Below are 20,966 nucleotides of genomic sequence, written 5' to 3'. Positions count from 1 at the left end.
TCTCCATAGCGGCTGTACTAGTTTGCACTCCCACCAACAGTGTAAGAGGGTTCCCTTTTCTCCACACCCTCTCCAGCATTTATTGCTTGTAGACTTTTGGATAGCAGCCATCCTGACTGGCGTGTAATGGTACCTCATTGTGGTTTTGATTTGCATTTCTCTGATAATGAGTGATGTTGAGCATCTTTTCATGTGCTTGCTAGCCATCTGTATGTCTTCTTTGGAGAAATGTCTGTTTAGTCCTTTGGCCCATTTTTTGATTGGGTCATTTATTTTTCTGGAATTGAGCTGCAGGAGTTGCTTGTATATGTGTGAGATTAATCCTTTGTCTGTTTCTTCATTTGCTATTATTTTCTCCCAATCTGAGGGCTGTCTTTTCACCTTGCTTATAGTTTCCTTTGTTGTGCAAAAGCTTTTAAGTTTCATTAGGTCCCATTTGTTTATTTTTGCTTTTATTTCCAATATTCTTGGAGGTGGGTCATAGAGGATCCTGCTGTGATTTATGTCGGAGAGTGTTTTGCCTATATTCTCCTCTAGGAGTTTTATAGTTTCTGGTCTTACATTTAGATCTTTTATCCATTTTGAGTTTATTTATGTGTATGGTGTTAGAAAGTGTTCTAGCTTCATTCTTATGGTGTTAGAAAGTGTTCTAGCTTCATTCTTTTACAAGTGGTTGACCAGTTTTCCCAGCACCACTTGTTAAAGAGGTTGTCTTTTTTCCATTGTATATCCTTGCCTCCTTTGTCGAAGATAAGGTGACCATAGGTTCGTGGATTTATCTCTGGGCTTTCTATTCTGTTCCATTGATCTATATTTCTGTCTTTGTGCCAGTACCATACTGTCTTGATGACTGTGGCTTTGTAGTAGAGTCTGAAGTCAGGCAGATTGATTCCTCCAGTTCCATTCTTCTTTCTCAGGATTACTTTGGCTATTCGAGGTTTTTTGTATTTCCATACAAATTGTGAAATTATTTGTTCTAGTTCTGTGAAAAATACCGTTGGTAGTTTGATAGGGATTGCATTGAATCTATAGATTGCTTTGGGTAGTATAGCCATTTTGACCATATTGATTCTTCCAATCCATGAACACAGTATGTTTCTCCATCTGTTTGTGTTCTCTTTGATTTCTTTCATCAGTGTTTTATAGTTTTCTATGTATAGGTCTTTTGTTTCTTTAGGTAGATATACTCCTAAGTATTTCATTCTTTTTGTTGCAATGGTGAATGGTATTGTTTCCTTAATTTCTCTTTCTGTTTTCTCAGCATATAGGAATGCAAGGGATTTCTGTGTGTTAATTTTATATCCTGCAAATTTACTATATTCGTTGATTAGCTATGAACCAATATTTAAATGGGGACTTGTGAAGTTTCTATCTCTAATTTCCAGAGGGGTAAAATGATTAAACTGGCTCTACACAGAAACCAGTGGCAGAGCAAATCCATAATGTTTGAGGAAATTTTTATGTTGACCAAATGTCCTTTTAAAAATTAAGGATTTCCAATAAGATGGGGATTCCCCCCCCCCAACGGTAAAAGCAATCAGTTCATACAGACACACAGTCCCTCTAGCACCAACATGTATAATTAATTACATGGTTATAATCATATTTACTCACTTTCCTAATAATATCTGTGGTTGGCTGGATTCATTTGTGATACCAAATATATCAGGAATTAAGTCACCATTGAAGCTGAAAAGAAAACATTAAAAACATTAAGCAGCTATTCTATTAAATTCTCACTTCCAATTTAATTAAAAAAAAAAAACTTTGGGTAGGTGTGGTAAACATACAATAGTATCTGTTGTAGTCAATTGAACGTCAGAAGTGACAGGTTTAACTTTTGTTATTGGACCCTCTAGCCACCTCGGCAATAAGAACATGTTTCAAATGGCCCAGCTACACAGATGATCAGGCCTGTGAGACACTCTGAGTGCTAGCGAAAGAGCACAGACTATCAGTGACCCACAGTGGACATGCAGTATGAGCAAGAAATAAACTTCTGTTGTGAGATTCTGGTGTCGTCTGTAGCCTCTGCATAGTCTAGCCTATCTCTGAGTAATAAGGAGACCGTAATTTCAGAATCATAACCCTCCTCCTTATTTAGTCAGATGGGCCTGGGGGAAATAACCCACAAAAGTAATCCCTAAGATGGTGTAAAAATTTATACTAGCCATTGAATATTGTAACAACAATGAAAAACACCTAATTATAAAAGAAATCAAGCTGAGAACCTCGAAAAGATTAATTCATGGATTAAAGTTCAGACTTCTAATAGTCACTGACCTATTGATATACAACTATGATTTTAATAACTGTACAAAAGGCAGCACTAGAAGCAAGAAAGTGGCTGTACATTGTTTAGTCCCCAAGATAGTATCTATATCATTATCAGAATCCTAACAGCTATTTGAATTAACCTTATGTTGGTACATGAGTCTACTTTGAGGAGATAAATGATAATACTAAGCAAGATCTGTAAAAAAGGACAAAGTTTTTCCTTAATATAGAAATAGTTCTAAGTCAACCAGAGGAAATCCTCTACCCTTCATATGTACCAGTCAAGCACTAACAGTTTTATCCAAAAACAGTTATCTTAGTTCTCTGAATAACGACATGGCTAGGATCAATAAAGATCCATCATGGATACATTCAAAACTATTAAGACAAAACCAAAAAGACAAATCTCTTTCTTTTTCCAAAATAATGAATTTCAATTTTCTCTTTCTTCCATTATGGCAAGTAAATATCATATAACTAAGAGGGCAGGCCTCTATCAGCTTTAAAGGGAGAATGAATACAGAGCCAACACGACTGAGCAAAGTAGTTTCCTATGTAAAAGACTTTATGTTTTTAAGTTTAAAATCATCTAAAGGGAAGCAAGCACATACTTACTCCATAATTAGTGGTTCATCTTGAAAAGTCCTATTGAGTATGGTCATATTGCTAGGATCTATAAAAGAAAAGAAAATATAGATAAATGAACAGGCATTTTATACTATCTTTTAAATCTGCACTTAGGGAAGAGAATAATCTTTTATTCTTTTCAAGATTCATCTCTAACTAATTCCAACTTTTACCATTAATCACTAATGAGACACTATAACTTAAGTGGACATCAAGTTTGTAAAGATAAACTACTGGGAAAGTTTATAGGCTTCCCTGATGGCTTAGAGAGTAAAGAATCTGTCTGCAATATAGGAGACATAGGTTCAATCCCTGGGTACGAAGAGCCCCTGGAGAAAGGAATGGCAACTGAGTCCAGTATTCTTGCCTGGAGAATTGCCTGGACAAAGGAGCCTGGCAAGCTACAGTCCACGGGGTCACAGCACTGGACACATCTGAGAGACTAACACTTTCACACTACAGTGAGGATATCAGCATTCTAATAACTTCCTTTTGAGTCTTCATTCTGAAAATCTCTTACATGAATCTTCTTTATATACGGTTTACCACTAGAGCAGCTGACAATTAAGATTTTGCTGTAAAGAACCCAATATGTGCAAAACTACTTGATTCTAAAAAATGTCCATGCTCTCCTCTCTGCCTCAGTCCTTGAAATCTGGTTCTATGAACAAAATTGCCCATTCAGGTGTAATTAATTGGTTTTTCAGATAAAACTTGAAGATTCATGGGAAGATAGGGTAGGTAGACTGTCTTGACTGGAGATTCACATGGACAGCAAGCCTGGTGAGCTATAGTCCATAGGGTCGCAAAGAGTTGGACATGACTGAAGCAACTTAGCACACACACATGGTAGACAGACTCTCAAACTTTAACCTTTTTGTGCTTTCCTGTACTAGGGAGACCAGAAACCAAAAACAGCATTTCTCAGACATCCTTGCATCTAAGATTCTGAATAAAGTATGAGCCCTGCTAATTAGATACACTATGGGTTTTGCAACGTAGGAATGAGGTGAAGGCTGTGTTTCTGTCATTTCTGTCTTAAATGTCTGATCGCTGAATTTTAAGGACTGAGGGAGCACCTGTTGTGCATCTGGCTGCTTTCTGATGGTAAAAAGGCAGCAGCGTCTTCAAAGGCTTTGAGAATTGTTCCTGAAAGTTCAACTTAGTGTGTGTTCTTCAGTCAACCCAATAACTCTGTAAAGCATAAAAACCTTTTAATAAATCTCTCTTCCTTAAACTAATAAGAATGGATTTTGTTCCCTGGAGTTGACTACAGATCACTTCTAGGTTATAAAAGGAAATCAGAAAACAGACTTTTAAAAAGATTTTTAGAGACAATTATTGACACATAAGAACTGCATTTTTGAACTAATTTTTGAACATTATTTTTGTTACATTTACCTAAGAATACCAGGCATGTTTTCCCTTTAATATCCAGTGACAAATATTAAAGACATTTAAAACAAATTCACCTAATGTTTGATTCTGTCCCCAGAAGATAACAGCTCCTAATTCACCATTGGCATGATTTTTGGGAAGATACGTCAGAAGGACATCCATTTGTGAATCTCCATCATAATCCCCTGGGACTACACTGGTTATCAATGTACTGTAATTACTAAACAAACAAACAAATATTTTAATAAACAAACATTCCAGTAGAGCTATAATAGAAAAGGACACTTTTACATTTATACTATGCAAAAATATTTTCAATGCAAAATACAAAAATTTACAGAACTGATTAATTTCATTGTCTTCTTTAATAGCTTATCATCCCTCATGTATGTAGGCTTCCTTGGACTATGAAAGAATTCAGGATGAATGCAGAGTCTTAAGAAATGAGAAAAAGCTGAAATATTTATTAAGAGGAAGTGCCGTTCTATGTTTAAGCACTGACTTAGTCCTTTCACCTAGTTCTTTTGTCAGAGATACTAGGACCCATGAATGGTGTTTATATAAATGGAGGCTGATTATCAACTGTTAAAGTACCAATGAGTATCACTGTCATTTTATAAAAGATACTATTTAAAAATTACTTAATCTTGCATTTCAATGCAGATTTGAAATAATCATTTTATTTCTGAAAGCTTTTCAAGATTCATAATGAAAAACATGTTCCTCTTGACCAAACCTGGCAATAAACTATCATGACATACATACCTAGTTCTACATCTTTAACAATAAAATATTCTAAAATGGTTTATATTAACCTTGAACATTTTTTAAAAAGACATTCTGGAGTGCAGTCATAATGTTGTCTGAGTGACCCAACCAAAAATTAGGCCTTAAATTCAATTTATATTTAATTCTACTTAAGAACAAATAGCAAGACAGTTTCCAAATAGTCTATTATATTCTAAATGACCTCACAAATATAAAAAATCTGTAACAGGTTTTACTTACAGTGAAATAAAGAAAATACTGATAAAGATAAGATTAAGAAAAAATACATAATAATAGCTTTATTTTAATGCAGCTACTTACTATGTCTCAGATATTACATCAAGTGTTTAACAGCTATTATTATTATCTGACAATCTCCATTACCTGAAACAGGTATTGTTCTTCTCATTGAATACACCAAGAAACTGAGGTTTGGAGCAATTAAGTTGCTTTCTGAGCTAAACATCTACTTAAATGGAATAGCTGGAATTCAAATTCAGTTGTGTTGTCCTCTAAAATTGATTTTCATTATGATAAAATACTTTTTGTAATGCCACTTTCCTCAAAGTATTCTGACAATACTTGAACCTTTCCCTTAACAATAGCTCATCTTTAAAACGAAGACATAGTAGCTGTACATGTAGCTACATCTTGCTACTACGTAGCAAGCTGTATGTGAGTGCATACCCCTGTTGTGCACCTGTGTATGTATGCATGTGCAATCATGCATATGCTGCACATACTTGGCAGTAATACTTGTTCAAATAAATCCATGATTTGCGGTCAAAAAGTACCCTGAAATAGACAGGAATACATTACAAAGGACTAGATGGGAACTTATCCTAACCAGTTTTATTCCTAAAATTGCCTTGCTTCTTTATGGCTCTAAAAATAGGAACTTGAACTTTAAAAAACAACAGACTGTGATATGCATTGATCGCTTTTTTAAAAGAACCTACTAAAATGACATGGAGTGAATTTTATTTTTTTAAAGCATAACCCTCAAAGACAAAGAGATCATGAAAGGACACAGCAGATGGAGAGATGCTAATTGACTTAACAGGGGGCAAGGAAACAAGAGCTGACCCTTGAAGAACACATGGGGTTAAGGACACTGACCAGCTGCAGTTGAAAATCCACATGTAACTTTACAATTGGTCCTCCACATCCTCGGTTCTGCATTCACAGATTCAACCAACTGTGAACAGTGTAGTACTGTAGTACGTATTTAGTGGAAAAAAAAATGTATATAAGTGGACCTATGCATTTCAGACCCGTATCATACAATGGTCAACTATATAGCTTACATACACTTCAGCTTGAAGTGCTCAGAGAAAAGGCTCAAGCAGCTTTTTGCCTTGAAGAACCTTTGAAAAGCTTAGAATGTGGAGTCATGAGAAATACCAGATGACAAAAATAAGGCACAAGGCTGAAAAGAGATTTAACTGAAGGTCTGTGATGGTTCCTTTTCCCTCTTGCTCAGCAAGGCATCAACTAGTTTATTTCTCAGAAGTTTCAGATGTCAGAGATTTAAGTTTCAGGAGATGGTAAGATATTGGTCTAAGGCTGAAAACAGGGAGTTAATGGAATGTCAACAAAAGGAATAGATGGGCCTTTGACCCCAGCTCTGCTAAATCCCTAGGATGCCAGTCAGCCAGGAACATATCCGCAGGGCAAGAGACAAGTCCCACCATGCAGAGTTTCCAATGAGTTCTTTAGTACTTTATTCTTAATAAAGTTTAATAAAGAGCTACATGCCTTTTAAAGAAAACTGAATATTAAAGAGAGCCAAACAGCAATAAAGAATCTGAAAAAAAAAAAAAATAACAGTGAACAAAACAAAGGTTCGAAACTATACTTAAGGACATAAGAGAACAAAATATATCCATTAAAAAAAAGAAGAACAGCATGCTAAGACAAAAGAATAATGGGGGGAGGAGCCAAGATAGTGGAGGAACAGGACGGGGAGACCACTTTCTCTCCTACAAATTCATCAAAAGAATAATTGAACGCTGAGCAAACTTCACAAAACAACTTCTGATCACTAGCTGAGGACATCAGGCGCCCAGAAAAGCAGCCCATTGTCTTCGAAGGGTGGTAGGATAAAATATAAAAGATAAAAAGAGAGACAAAAGAGCTAGGGACGGAGACCCGTCCCGGGAAGGGAGTCAATAGAGGAAGTTTCCAATCACCAGGAAACCCTCGCACTGGTGGGTCTGGGGGAAGTTTTCAAATCTCGGAGGGCAACCTAACTGGGAGGAAAAATAAATAAAACCCACAGATTACGTGCCTAAAAGCAACTTCCAGCAGAAAAGTACCCCAGATGCCCGCATCCGCCACCAGCAAGTGGGGGCGGAACGGAGAGGAGAGGGCGGCATTGCCTAGGGTAAGGACCGGGCCTGAATGCCCTGAGGTTATCGGAGGGAGCTGACGTGAGATAGCAACTTAAACTGGGGGATAGCAAGAGAGAGAGAGAAAATTAACCGGCCTGAACATACTGCCGGCAGTTCGCAGAACAAACGGACTGAGCAAGTCCAGAAAAGAGCTAGCCGGCTGCAGACCGGCCCAACCCCGCCGGAGGCAGTGGGGAGGGGAAAGGGGCAAACTCGGCCCCAAAGACTGCATCCCCTACCACACTGCAAACAGGCCTCCAGTTTCTAACCAAAGACTTCCTGAGATTCTGGATGGTCGACATCCGACGGGAGGGTCGAGGCTAAACACAAGGCGCACGCACCAGACTGGCACGCGTGGAAACTGATGCTGGGACCGTGGAGGGGAGAAGGTGCAACCGCACCTGGGAGAGTGCGCCCGTCAAGCTCCTGGCTGCCTGAGCTGCTCGGGCAGGGAAGGCACAAAACACAGGTGCAACCAGGTCCGCGCTTTTGTGTAGTACCTGAAAACTGGAACCGCATGCAATGCAGGGCCTGCTCCATATAGAGCAGCCGGGAGCCTGAGCAGTGTAGACGGGAAGAGCACACACCCCTGAGCAGGGGCAAACCCAGTGTGGCCGGAACACTGCGAGTCCTCCCCACACACACCAGTGATGATTGTCTGCAGAGCCCCTCCCTCCCCGCAGCAGACTGAACAAGCGAACCTGAACAAGAGACCACCTCCACCCGCCTGTGTCAGGGCGGAAATTAGACACTGAAGAGACCGGCAAACAGAAGCCAAACAAACAAAGGGAACCGCTTCATAAGTGACCTGTGCAACAGATTAAAATCCCTGTAGGTAACACTGACTACACCAGAAGGGGCCTATAGATATCGAGAAGTGTAAGCTGGAACGAGGAGCTATCTGAAATTGAACTGAACCCACACTGACCACAACAGCTCTAGAGAAATTCCTAGATATATTTTTACCTTTTTTTTTAATTAAATTTTTTTCTTTTCTTTTCTATTTTTTCTCTTTTATTTTCTCTTAAAATTCCCTACTACGCCCCCATTACTCATTAACTTTCATTTTCATATATTTTTACAACTTTTTTAATTAGGAAAAAAATTTTTATTTTTTTTCTCTTATTTTCTTTTAAAGTCCTCTATTACTCCTCTACTATGCCTTAATTTTCATTTTCATTTCACTGTAACCTTGCAAAAAAAAAAAGGAGAAGCCCTATTTTTAAACCAAACTTCATATATATTTCTAAAGTTTTTTGTGTTTTTGTTTTTGTTCTTAATATTGTATTTTTAAGAGTCTAATCTCTACTCTAGATTTTTAATCTTTGTTTTTCAGTATGTGATATAAATTTTGGACATTTAAGAATCCAATATTCAGTTCCCATTTTTATTCAGGAGTGTGTTGATTACTCTCTCCCACTTTTGACTCTCCGTTTTCTACGTCAGAACACCTCTATTTCCTCCTTTCCCCTTCTCGTCCCAATCTAATTCTGGGAATCTTTGTGGGTGTCTGGGCTACGGAGAACACTCTGGGAACAGACAACTGCGTAGATCTGTCTCTCTCCTCTTGAGTCCCCCTTTTTCTCCTCCTGCTCATCTCCATCTCCCTCCTCCCTCTCCTCTTTTTCATGTAACTCTGTGAACCTCTCTGGGTGTCCCTCAAGGTGGAGAATCTTTTCACCATTAACCTAGAAGTTTTATTATCAGTGCTGTATAGTTGGAGAAGTCTTGAGACCACTGGAAGAATAAAACTGAAATCCAGAGGCAGGAGACTTAAGCTCAAAACCTGAGAACACCAGAAAACTCCTGACTACATGGAACATTAAGTAATAAGAAACCATCCAAAAGCCTCCATACTTACACTGAAACCAACCTATACATAGAAAACTATAAAAAACTATAAACTATAAACTATAAAACTATAAAAACACTGATGAAAGAAATCAAAGAGGACACAAACAGATGAAGAAATATACCGTGTTCATGGATTGGAAGAATCAATATTGTCAAAATGGCTATACTACCCAAAGCAATCCATAGATTCAATGCAATCCCTATCAAGCTACCAACAGTATTCTTCACAGAACTAGAACAAACAATTTCACAATTGGTATGGAAATACAAAAAACCTCGAATAGCCAAAGTAATCTTGAGAAAGAAGAACAGAACTGGAGGAATCAACCTGCCTGACTTCAGACTCTACTACAAAGCCACAGTCATCAAGACAGCATGGTACTGGCACAAAGACAGAAATATAGATCAATGGAACAGAATAGAAAGCCCAGAGATAAATCCATGAACCTATGGACACCTTATCTTTGACAAAGGAGGCAAGGATATACAATGGAAAAAAGACAACCTCTTTAACAAGTGGTGCTGGGAAAACTGGTCAACCACTTGTAAAAGAATGAAGCTAGAACACTTTCTAATACCATACACAAAAATAAACTCAAAATGGATAAAAGATCTAAATGTAAGACCAGAAACTATAAAACTCCTAGAGGAGAACATAGGCAAAACGCTCTCCAACATAAATCACAGCAGGATCCTCTATGACCCACCTCTCAGAATATTGGAAATAAAAGCAAAAATAAACAAATGGGACCTAATGAAACTTAAAAGCTTTTGCACAACAAAGGAAACTATAAGCAAGGTGAAAAGACAGCCCTCAGATTGGGAGAAAATAATAGCAAATGAAGAAACAGACAAAGGATTAATCTCACAAATATACAAGCAACTCCTGCAGCTCAATTCCAGAAAAATAAATGACCCAATCAAAAAATGGGCCAAAGGACTAAACAGACATTTCTCCAAAGAAGACATACAGATGGCTAGCAAGCACATGAAAAGATGCTCAACATCACTCATTATCAGAGAAATGCAAATCAAAACCACAATGAGGTACCATTACACGCCAGTCAGGATGGCTGCTATCCAAAAGTCTACAAGCAATAAATGCTGGAGAGGGTGTGGAGAAAAGGGAACCCTCTTACACTGTTGGTGGGAGTGCAAACTAGTACAGCCGCTATGGAGAACAGTGTGGAGATTTCTTAAAAAACTGGAAATAGAACTGCCATATGATCCAGCAATTCCACTTCTGGGCATACACACTGAGGAAACCAGATCTGAAAGAGACATGTGCACCCCAATGTTCATCGCAGCACTGTTTATAATAGCCAGGACATGGAAGCAACCTAGATGCCCATCAGCAGATGAATGGATAAGGAAGCTGTGGTACATATACACCATGGAATATTACTCAGCCATTAAAAAGAATTCATTTGAATCAGTTCTAATGAGATAGATGAAACTGGAGCCCATTATACAGAGTGAAGTAAGCCAGAAAGATAAAGACCATTACAGTATACTAACACATATATATGGAATTTAGAAAGATGGTAACGATAACCCTATATGCAAAACAGAAAAAGAGACACACATGTACAGAACAGACTGTTGGACTCTGGGAGAAGGCGAGGGTGGGATGTTTCGAGAGATCAGCATCGAAACATGTATATTATCTAGGATGAAACAGATCACCAGCCCAGGTTGGATGCATGAGACAAGTGCTCGGGCCTGGTGCACTGGGAAGACCCAGAGGGATCGGGTAGAGAGGGAGGTGGGAGGGGGGATCGGGATGGGGAATACAAGTAAATCCATGGCTGATTTATGTCAATGTATGACAAAAACCACTACAGTATTGTAAAGTAATTAGCCTCCAATTAATAAAAATAAATGGAAAAAAAAGAATAATAAGAGAACAAAGAAAACTTCTTGGAGATTAAAAAACGTAGCAGATGGCCTTTCCTGGATTCGCGACGGCCCACAGTCTGCCTATGAACTGTGTTTCCTCCCTGAATAAACCTTCTTTCACTTCAAATGACAGCTAACATAAAAATATCCTATAAAACACCCAAGATAAAATTAAGAATTCCTGGGTGGGGGGAAACCCACAAAATGACAGACACAATGAAATAAAGAAATAAAGGATGGAATTAGGCAGTCCAATAACCAACTAGTAAGGATTTCTTAAAGAGAAAACAAAAATATAATCAGAGAAATTAGAACATTTAAAAAATCCCCCAGGTATATAGAAGACTTGAAGGGGCCCACCTACTGCCCAGAATAATAAAAGAATAACAGTCTATTCCAATACATACTATGAAACTTCAGAAAAAAGGGATAAAGAAGACACCCTAATAGCTTCTAAAATTAAAAATAAAACAAGCTATATTTGAAGGATTAGGAAAACCAACAGCAATGGATTTTAAATCAGCAACCTATGAAGCTAGAAGACTATAGGTCAATCAAAGAGTGAATAGAAAAAGGTTTTGGACATGGAAGGAAATACCCATTTCCAAACTGCTAGAAGGATATACTCCAGTGAAGTAAGTGAAGAAGCAAAGAACAAAATGGTACAGGATCTAAGAAATAGGGATCAAAGAATAACAAAGGGAAAAACCTCCAAACAGTGACTCTGCAGAAGGCCTAGGGGATGAGAGTTCAGATTGGGAAGGAGTGCAACAATGCAAATTCTTTACTTTCTGAGCCACTAGGGAAGCCCTAAAATATGGAAATAAATGTCAAAACAGCTCAAAGTTTTAAAAGTCGTTGTATTTGAGAGAGGAACAGAGAAGTAGGGGAAAAAAATAGTGAAGGAAAGTTATTTTTTGAAAAGTATACTAAATATATACAAGAATTTCTAAATTTTGTAAGTATATAAAATGACATTACATTAATCAAAGAAAAAGAAATTAATTGGGATTAAAAAATAACTCTGTGGAACCCAAGTCTTTAACAGCCCATAAATTGCCTTAACTTCTAATCTTCCATGTTTGAATTTAAGTTAAATATTAAAGAATCTCAGGACTCATTAGGCCATATGGGAACTTCTTAAATTTTTGGAACAGTTTCTGAAGTAATATCTGATCATTCTACATACCAATTCATCCTGCATATGACTTACAAGTAAATCAAACAACTTAAAATACCATTCTAATCACCTTTCCTTTAAACAAGAGCCTGTAATGATTTTCCATTTTTCACGGGGTTGAGGTCAATTCTGATATTTATGAAGGTTTAGTCTGACTTGATCTCATCTTCCTAGTCCATATCTTCCTAGTCCATATCTCTCCAAAGTGTTCCCTCTATTTCTGTCAGGCAAATCTTTTCATCTTCTCTTCACAACACGCTGTTTTTTACTGCCATCTCTTGTTAATGCTGTATCCTGAAAACTGAAAGCCCTCACCTAAATTAAACCTATTTTAAGTCAAGCTCAAGTTCCATAACTTTCTAGAAGCTGCCATTCTAGCCTGCACTGACTCATCTCTTCTTTCAGACAGCGATTCAATCCTTGCTTCTTGTAATTTCAAAACTGTTGGCTCACTTTGAATGAGTCACTGTGTTTCATGCAAAGCCAGTTATATATGTATATATATAAAAAACAGGACTATTATTTGAACATTTAAAAAATTCAATCTGATTAGAATTTCCTCAAAAGTAACCAGTTAGTCCACTAGCAGTCACCACCTACCAGTCAATAAAGAAAAAAATTAAAAACAGAAGTCACTGACCCCACAGCAAACTCCTCTTTCAGACCACAAAGTTGACCTGAAGACAGGCACACTCAGGATGAGGGACAATCCCTAAGACATTTAAGAAAACATATCAGATCACAAGGGTCTGGAAGGTGCTTATGTAGGAAGAGACCTGGATCCACTCAAAATTATTTATTATTTAACTTTAAATTTTCATATGTTAACTAATTTTTCTAACAGGTTACTTGCTTCATACCTCATAACTAGTGGTTTTCTATCATGACATCATATTAAAGTAAAACTGATTTCAAAAACAATGCAACTGGTTACTGCATGTTATTACAACAATGACAATTTTACAGAAACACACACATCTGTACTTACTTCAATGATACATTTACTTTGGGTTTAAAATAGGGTGCATTCTGGTCTGCCAAAAAGACGATTAAGTCATTTCCTAAAAGAGGCAAATATGTAACATTAGAAAAATGCTTCCCATTAAGACACCCAATCAGTGGTTACAAGAAGCTTTCCGGGCACTGTTTTCAACAAGAAAACTTCTATTTTACTTCAGATTGTCTGCCCTATCAAGGATGGTCCTATCCGACTAACGGAATGGTGATTCCTAATAGTATACAACAAATTCAATATTCAAAGCAGCAGAGAAACTAGAAGGATGAACATGGAAAATATAGTTGGTCTTGCCTTCTCCTAAGAGTCAGATCAACTGACTTAAAGGAAGCATATAAAGAATATGCCTGTTAAGGCTAAGTCATAACCTCCCCAAACCTAACAACTCAACCTCTTACAAGGCTGTTTAGTTCACTGCACAGATGCGTCACACCAAGGACACAGTAACTTCTTACTGTAGGCATTTGACTAGTAGCAAGGGTGTGATTTCATATTTAAGCAGATAAAAACTGAATCCTCCAAGACCAGTCCCTTGTGGCTCCTATAGATCCACGCCTCCATTAATTTCTGGAGTTCAATGAACACTCATTGGAACAGACTTTTCAAACTGTTTAGCCAAACACACATCATCTTTAAAGTTAAAGGGAGAGTCCCTCTCCACTTTGGATGGAGTGGCTATGGGTTAGGCAGTCTGCACCCTTCCTGCAGTAAATGGAGTCATATAAAAACAGGGGAAATACCCAAGGTCCAAGGTCCACCAGAAGTTCTGGGGTCCCAGAAAGGACTCCAAGAGATCTGGGCCAAGATCCTGTCAAACTTTGTATAAGTGCTTCACTCCCTTCTTTCACAGCCTTGACCTTAAATAGAACCTGTTTTCTGGGTACTCAAGAATACTGAGACCCTCTACTGCCCACTGTCAGCATCAACATTTACCAAAAAGTACTTTAGTGATGGTTAAAGCAAAGAACTCCCAAGAACCTCAAGCTGGAAAATAAAGCAGAGATTTGGAAGAGGAGGGTGGTGGCCAAAGCAAGGAGGTCTTCTGCACACAAAAGATTAGGCAGCTCAGAAAGGAGAAAAACCTGCAGTTTGAGAATCCTCTTCCAAAGAGACACTGGGTTTATTTATTAGTGGTGCCTGCAAAATACTTGAGTTAATTGTGAAGTGTTTAGTTCTTGGGAAGGAATAGTAGTTTCAAAGAAAGTTGGGACCCAGACAAAGGGAGTGGAGGGTGAATTAGATTAATTAGAAGGTAGGGAGAAGTTCTTTACCAGAGGAAATTATCAATTTGCACCTTTTCCAGTTCATCAAAGTGGAAGGGAGACTGGAGGAAGTAAGGCAGATAGGAATGAAGGGGCCTTGGGAAGGAACGTATAGAAAGCTAGAAAGACTCCCGGCGATCAGGAAGGACTCTGGAAGGCAGGTGATTCTATGAAGGGGCGGGGTGCCTGAGTGAAGGCCGCGGTCTTCTCAAGAAAACAAAACAAAAAAACTGGGGTGTTTCTAGTGCGGTCAAACTGTGAAGTGGTCAAGCCAAGACCCGGGTTTGGAAAAGACATAAAAAAAAGGTGGGGGGGGGGGGGGTTGTCAAGGAAATTGGAGATAAAGGGAGAAAGATAGGGCTGCCACAGAAGGGCGGGGAAAAGCAGGAGAACCGGCCCCCCAAGTAGGGGGCGTGGGGAACACCGGGAGGGGCACGCGGACAGAGAGGGGCCAGGGAAGCACTGACTTTCCCGCAGCACGAAGAGGTCCGTCTGCTTGTCAGAGTTGAGGTCTCCGAAGGCCGCCAGGGTGCCCCAGGCCTCGGCCCCAAAGAGCTCGGCCGTGACGTTGTGCAGCGCCCGCGCCGGGACCGGCCCGACTCCCAGCAGCGCGAGCCTCCCAAGCAGCAGGGCCAGCAGCACCCAAGAGTCCGGCAGCCGGCTCGCCGCCGCCATGGCAGCCCCTCCGCCCCAGCCCGCCGGCCCACTGCCGCGCTTAACGGCAGCCGGAAAGCACCGTGCCGCCGGCCGAGAGAGAAAGAGCGCAGCTCCGACACCCCTACGACCGCGGCCGGTTCTCCTCTTACTCTCCCCTAGGGCTGCCCCTCTGACGCTTGGGAGGCCGCGGAGCTAGGTTGAAGCTGGCCCTCAGGTCACTTCCGGCCGGTGCGCCTCCCGACAGTGTCGCGCGGGGGGGGCGGGGCCGGCCGGGCGGAGCTGACAGGCGGCCCCGGGGGTGGTGGCCAAGGCGGCTGCCCGAGCGCGATGGCGGGGCTCATGGCGGAAGTGAGCTGGAAGGTCTTGGAGCGAAGAGCCCGGACCAAGCGCTCAGGTTTGGCTGACTGGGACGCCACCCCTTCCCTCGCACCACAGGGGTGCTCCCCCTCTAGCGCTTTGGGCGGGAGGCAGATAGGGGTCCTAGAATGAACCTATGCCCGCGAGTTTCTCCTTAGAAAGCAGACGGTGGTCCCTGACTTCCTCTTAATGTCTTCCCCCATTAGGTGGTTGCCCCACCTTTACTCCGTTTTGCTCCCCCAGCTATATTTCGCATGTGCTCCCCCTCGAAAAGTAGGTGGTGGTGCCGACTTAGTCTGGAGTCTTCTTACTTAGAAATCAGACGGCGACCACATTCGACAGAGTGCTGTCCATGCCTGTATTCCTCCCAGAAGAAAGTCAGAACGTTTCATTCTTATGACTAGGGTCTGGTCCTAGAAAACTGGCGGCTGCTTGTTGCCTTATATTTTATTTCCTTTTTACATCACAAGTTCTGAGCTCTAGCCAGTTATCTATCTATGTGGCAGAACTTGAGGGGGAAGGGGCCCTAGGCAATGGAGGATGTCACGCTGAGCACAGTTAAGGCTCGAAGGAAGTGGGCCCCTTCCCTGGGCAAGTGGCCCCAGGACACCTAGTTCTCAGTTGTGGCTCCCAAACCTGATGCCACCTAGGTCAGAAGACGCTGCGCAGGCAGTTATAACAGTTCAAGTGTCCTGAACTGACTTGTTCAAATTGCAAAGTCACGACTTTGAAGTTAGCACTTGTGGCTGGTAACTCATCTGAGAGCCAGGATTGAAACTTCTTATTCCTGGCTGGCTGGATGTAATCTCGAGCTAAAAAGTGCCTCTGTATACAGGAAAGATGGTGGAATGACCAAGTCTTCAACTGAGAATCTTCCCTTTTGAAGGATTGTTGTTACTATTTGTTAGTTATTGTTGTTACTATATAAATTAGTTAGCTAAGGTCAAAGTTGATAATGTAATAACAGTGAAAAACACAGCTCTAGAAAAGCTAACTCTGCATTTGCATTGATATTAAGGAGTTTGTTGTTGATTTTTACAGCTAATACCACCCCGTTATGTTTTGGCTTTTCCCATTTATGAAGTTCTTAGTTGTCTGTTGCGCAAACAACAGAGTGCTTAGCTTTTTTTTTTCTCCTTTGAAGAAAGTGTCTAATAAATCATACAGGAGAAATCCAATGTTTCTGGCTTATTTCATTCTGTTTTAAACCTTAAAAATAGTTCTGTACATATTTACCTAGGGTTATAGCAAAACTACCACTGAAGTATGAGAGAATTTTTCAAAAACTAATCCTTAGTACATTTTAGAATCAATACAGTTACTTACAGTAGTCACATATGTTTTGTTTCACACTGTTTTCAAATTTTTTGTGTCATATTGAATTATTTAGTTGACCACTAGCAATGAGTCTGTCTGGGCTATAAAAAGTTTTATTGGGTTGATAATATCTCATCAAAGAGAGTAACTGGAGTTTTTTTACAGGATACTGAGCCCTACCTTCAACGTATATTTTTACAGCTCTTCTCTTTTCCTCTAATACACATACAGGGTTTATTTTCTTCTCCAGTTTTAATTTCCTCTGAACTGCATGTCTTAACAGTCAGCTTTGAAAATCTATCTTCTCTGTCTTTACTGAGAAAATAAAATTCAAATTTTCACTATTGTCGAATGTGGTCACTTAAATCCACTTGCATGTATAAAGTAGTTGAATACATTGTATAAATGTTGGATGTTCCTATATGTTTACATCATAGCAGTAAAAGATACCATTGGAGATCCCTCCAAATTAGTTGAGGTTTCAGAGGCTTTTCTATAACTGTGTAGACTGCAAAGTTTCTTAAGTGAATCATTGAGTTCTCTGGATTCTGTTTGTTACTTTTAGAGGAGTATATAAACTGAGTTTTGTTTGAAACTTGGACTAACCTGACTCAGATACACACACCACTGCAAAGTTCTGAGCCATTGTTACATAGTAGCATAATCACTTCACTGCTCAATAGGGGATGTTGCTCTTATGTAATGTTTAATAAGTGGCGTTATATATTTCCTGCCTTATCCATATAAGCAAATGTAATTTATCAAAGCAAAGAAAATCAAATTTTCTATTCATAAGAGAGAAAATAAAATTATAATGAACCTCAATTATTGCCTTTGTTGCACACTGCATCATGTTAATAACTGCTCACACTGCTTTCAATTAATCTAACGCTGATTGCTTCTAACCTTCACTAAACTGTTTTGAAAATTGCTGTAGTTTAGCCTGCGACGCTTATGATTAGAGTCAACAATTTGAAATGGCCAACTCACCTGATCCAGTCGTCCCTTCTCCACCAGCTCTCTTAAGGTCTGGTAAGTGTGTAGACCCAAAAAGGGTCACTCAGTAATTTTAAATATATTTGTTTCTGAAGGTTGCCATCACCATATGATATCATTTTAGTTTTTATTTTCTCTTTGGTGGGCCCAATCCTGAGCACCATTTCTGTTATTGTTGAGCTCAAGTTTGCATTGTGTGTTGAATGTGTGTTGAATGTAAGAGGCCTGGGGAGTGCAGAGTGGAGCCCCTGCCTTAACACTCTGTTTGATCAGGGGCCATTCCTCAGTATCTGGGAGCCTTAATTGTCACCTTTGTAGATAAAATGCTTCTTTGGTAATTTTTGTCTTCTTGCATAACAAAATAAATTTTGTAAATTAGAAATTTTTGATCAACATTCCAATTATTTTCTCTTCATTAACTCCCTGTGAAGTAGGTATTTTTATATGCATTTTCATAGGAAAGAGAAGCCACAGAATTGAAGCAGTTGTCCCAGGTCCTGAAACTATTACCTTTCAAGGCCTTGTGGTTTGTCTTCTATCCCATGGTTTGCCTTCTGTCCCATGGCTTCCTTAGCTTGGAGGGGGTGTTGGTGCACTGGCTCTTAGAGACCATTTTCAAGTTGGATTAAAGCTAGGAAATTGTTTCAGGTGAATGTTCTGGGTTTTAAAAAAAATTTGGAAGAGGTCCATGCATTCAGAAAATACTACATATGGATTCTCATTAGGAACCCCAGCTTTTGAATGTATCCTAAACAGAAGGACTTTGTTAAGTGGCCATGGAGCTGAAATGAAGATTGAGCCACCTTGGGCCATTTGAAACCTGTTCTGTGCTTGAACAAGTGAAGCCTATTGGCTAGAGACAGCTTTGTCTTTAGTGTGCCTTAAGCAGAATATTCAAGCCTCAGGACTTATTAACAGGTAGATGTGAGATGAGCCAGTTAGCAGTGAAAAATTATTTTTTTGGCTTCACTATAACCATTCAGAAGTGATTCCTCCCTCCTTTTCCCATCCCCCCACCCCCCCACTTATTTCGAGCTGTATTTCAAATCCTGATTTGGCAAGATGAAGGGGAAAATTCTTGAAGAACAAATAGAAAATACCTTAGAGAAGAATCACAAATAGAAGAAAACAAAACTTATGCTTTAAGGAAGGAAAATGATCCATGTCTTTAGTTATCGTCTTCTAAATGACAAAATAGTGTATGTAACATTACCAATGATTTCTGATTTAATCTTTGAACTAGGAGGACATCAGGACATCTATCTTTGAACTGTACTTTCTTTTAAGCACCAGACTCTGTTTTTCATCTTGGCTTTCCTAATAAGAGCTGGTGGATTTTCAGCACTGGCAGAGTCATTCAATAGTTATGGGGAAATAGAATGCTAAAGGTATACTTTTATGTATCAGTAGTCCTGAAAATTTCAAAACCTAAGAAGTATGCAACTTACACAGTGTTTAAAGCCATATACAAGAACTTTTTCTAGTACCATATTATTAAATTGAAATAGAATGTGCCAAGAAACAAAATAGAAAAATACCAAACTTAATCATTATAAACCATTTTAGAAGATGGATTCCATAAAAATTACTTTCAATAGTGACACTTGGGGTTTGTCTAACCAAAACTTAGTGTTGACTGTAAAAAATACTTAAAACTTTTATCTGTTAAATAGAGTGGTTTGCATAGTTTATTTACTAATTTGGAAATGCTGCATTTATGTTGGAAATGATTTGTTTTTTGCTATTGTAGTTCCTTGGACGTTATCATTGTGGGAGAGTGTTTAATGGTGTGATTTCATTTAACAATCATTTTAAAGCATGCCTTGGGTTTATAGCTGAACTTTTCCTTAGTACCTTTGACTAGAAACTATTCAGTGTTACCAAAAGTGAAAGCTAGTATCTTCAATTTGGAAAATTAGGTTCAAATATACCTAGATTGTTTTATGCATTTAAACCCTCTTTATTCCTGCTGGATTTGTTTCTGTTATGTTTCTTTTTATTTCTACTCTTTATTGAATTTAGCGTATCCTTCATTTCTGTGTGTGCGTGCTTGAGTTGTGCTGTGACTGCTAATGTGTCAGTATGTGCTGTGCTTGAATATGCTTTCTTTATTTTGACTGCTTAAATCCAAAATGAGATCTTGATGTCCAGGTTTTTCTTTAAAGAACCTCTGGGCAAAGCGTACAAGACAATGAATTTGTAGGCAAATTCCACAACCAAAATGAATTAACTAATTACTAAGTAAAGAGTGTAGCATCCAGTAACTTAGATTGCTTCCGTTTCTCATTTGACTACTGCAGTTCTATATTAAGTTAGCAAAGTTGATCAGCTAGAGCAATCACTGTAATTGACATTATAGTTCAGGTATTTGTAGTAATTGTTATGGCATTTTGTAATGAGATAAGAAATGTCTCAGCATTTTTAGTTTTATTCTTAGATTATAAGATAATTAAAAAACTCATACCTGACAATGAATCATTGGTTTATCTCTATTTGGCTGTATGTGTTTATCAGCATCTAAAGGAGTTCATCAGCATGTGACCTGAGTTTTTTTCATTACTTACTTCTTTTTAGGTTCTTTGATTAATTTGATTTGATTTTGAAGGGCATATCAATACCTGGTCAAATTTTATTGTATATTCTGGGTAGAACTCAACTTTTTATTTTGTGTGTCTGACATTCTCTTCTTTTTTGGTCACTTATATAGCAGGCTTATTTTCAGCCTAATGTAACAGTCAACTACTCTAATCAGGGTTTTGTTTTTGTCTTAAAGAGACAGTAGGCCTGAAGTTCCTGAACCGTTATGTGTTGTGGCACCTTCTAAGAGCCTAAGGAGAGCATACACATTTTGTGTTCAACTATTCCTGAATCTAATCCTGGCTCTGTTTACTATTTGTTTGATCTTGAGTTAATTTACTTCTTTGAGACTTGGTTTCCTTCTCTGTAAAAATAAGGGTCATAAAACT

General features: G+C 38.9%; 2 protein-coding genes across 9 annotated transcripts in view; one reads left to right on the top strand and one right to left on the bottom strand.

Moving 5' to 3' along the window:
- The window catches only part of ITFG1 (integrin alpha FG-GAP repeat containing 1), a 300,650-nt gene extending 285,154 nt beyond the window's left edge, over positions 1 to 15,496 (bottom strand). The window contains exons 1-5 of one of the 2 annotated variants that reach the window (XM_070451356.1): positions 15,141 to 15,496; positions 13,385 to 13,457; positions 4,377 to 4,522; positions 2,893 to 2,950; positions 1,615 to 1,689 (exon numbers count right to left, since the gene is read on the bottom strand). In XM_070451356.1, the coding sequence (XP_070307457.1) occupies positions 1,615 to 1,689; positions 2,893 to 2,950; positions 4,377 to 4,522; positions 13,385 to 13,457; positions 15,141 to 15,348 (560 nt within the window). In that variant the 5' untranslated portion in view covers positions 15,349 to 15,496. The remainder of the gene's footprint in view (positions 1 to 1,614; positions 1,690 to 2,892; positions 2,951 to 4,376; positions 4,523 to 13,384; positions 13,458 to 15,140) is intronic. The other variant, XM_070451355.1, reaches the window with a different exon arrangement.
- A 74-nt stretch (positions 15,497 to 15,570) lies between these two features.
- Positions 15,571 to 20,966, top strand: part of PHKB (phosphorylase kinase regulatory subunit beta) — a 213,425-nt gene continuing 208,029 nt past the window's right edge. For 3 of the 7 annotated variants that reach the window (XM_070451354.1, XM_070451349.1, XM_070451350.1), the window contains exons 1-2: positions 15,571 to 15,724; positions 18,022 to 18,036. In XM_070451354.1, the coding sequence (XP_070307455.1) occupies positions 15,658 to 15,724; positions 18,022 to 18,036 (82 nt within the window). In that variant the 5' untranslated portion in view covers positions 15,571 to 15,657. Of the gene's footprint in view, positions 15,725 to 17,941; positions 18,037 to 20,966 lie in introns of all 7 variants that reach the window. The other 4 variants (XM_020881709.2, XM_020881707.2, XM_070451352.1 and 1 more) reach the window with 3 other exon arrangements.

The sequence above is a fragment of the Odocoileus virginianus genome, chromosome 20 (genome assembly GCF_023699985.2).
Source record: "Odocoileus virginianus isolate 20LAN1187 ecotype Illinois chromosome 20, Ovbor_1.2, whole genome shotgun sequence".
Lineage (NCBI taxonomy): Eukaryota > Metazoa > Chordata > Mammalia > Artiodactyla > Cervidae > Odocoileus > Odocoileus virginianus.
Note: the sequence above shows the minus strand (reverse complement) of the source record. Positions and strands in the feature narration are given on the sequence as shown.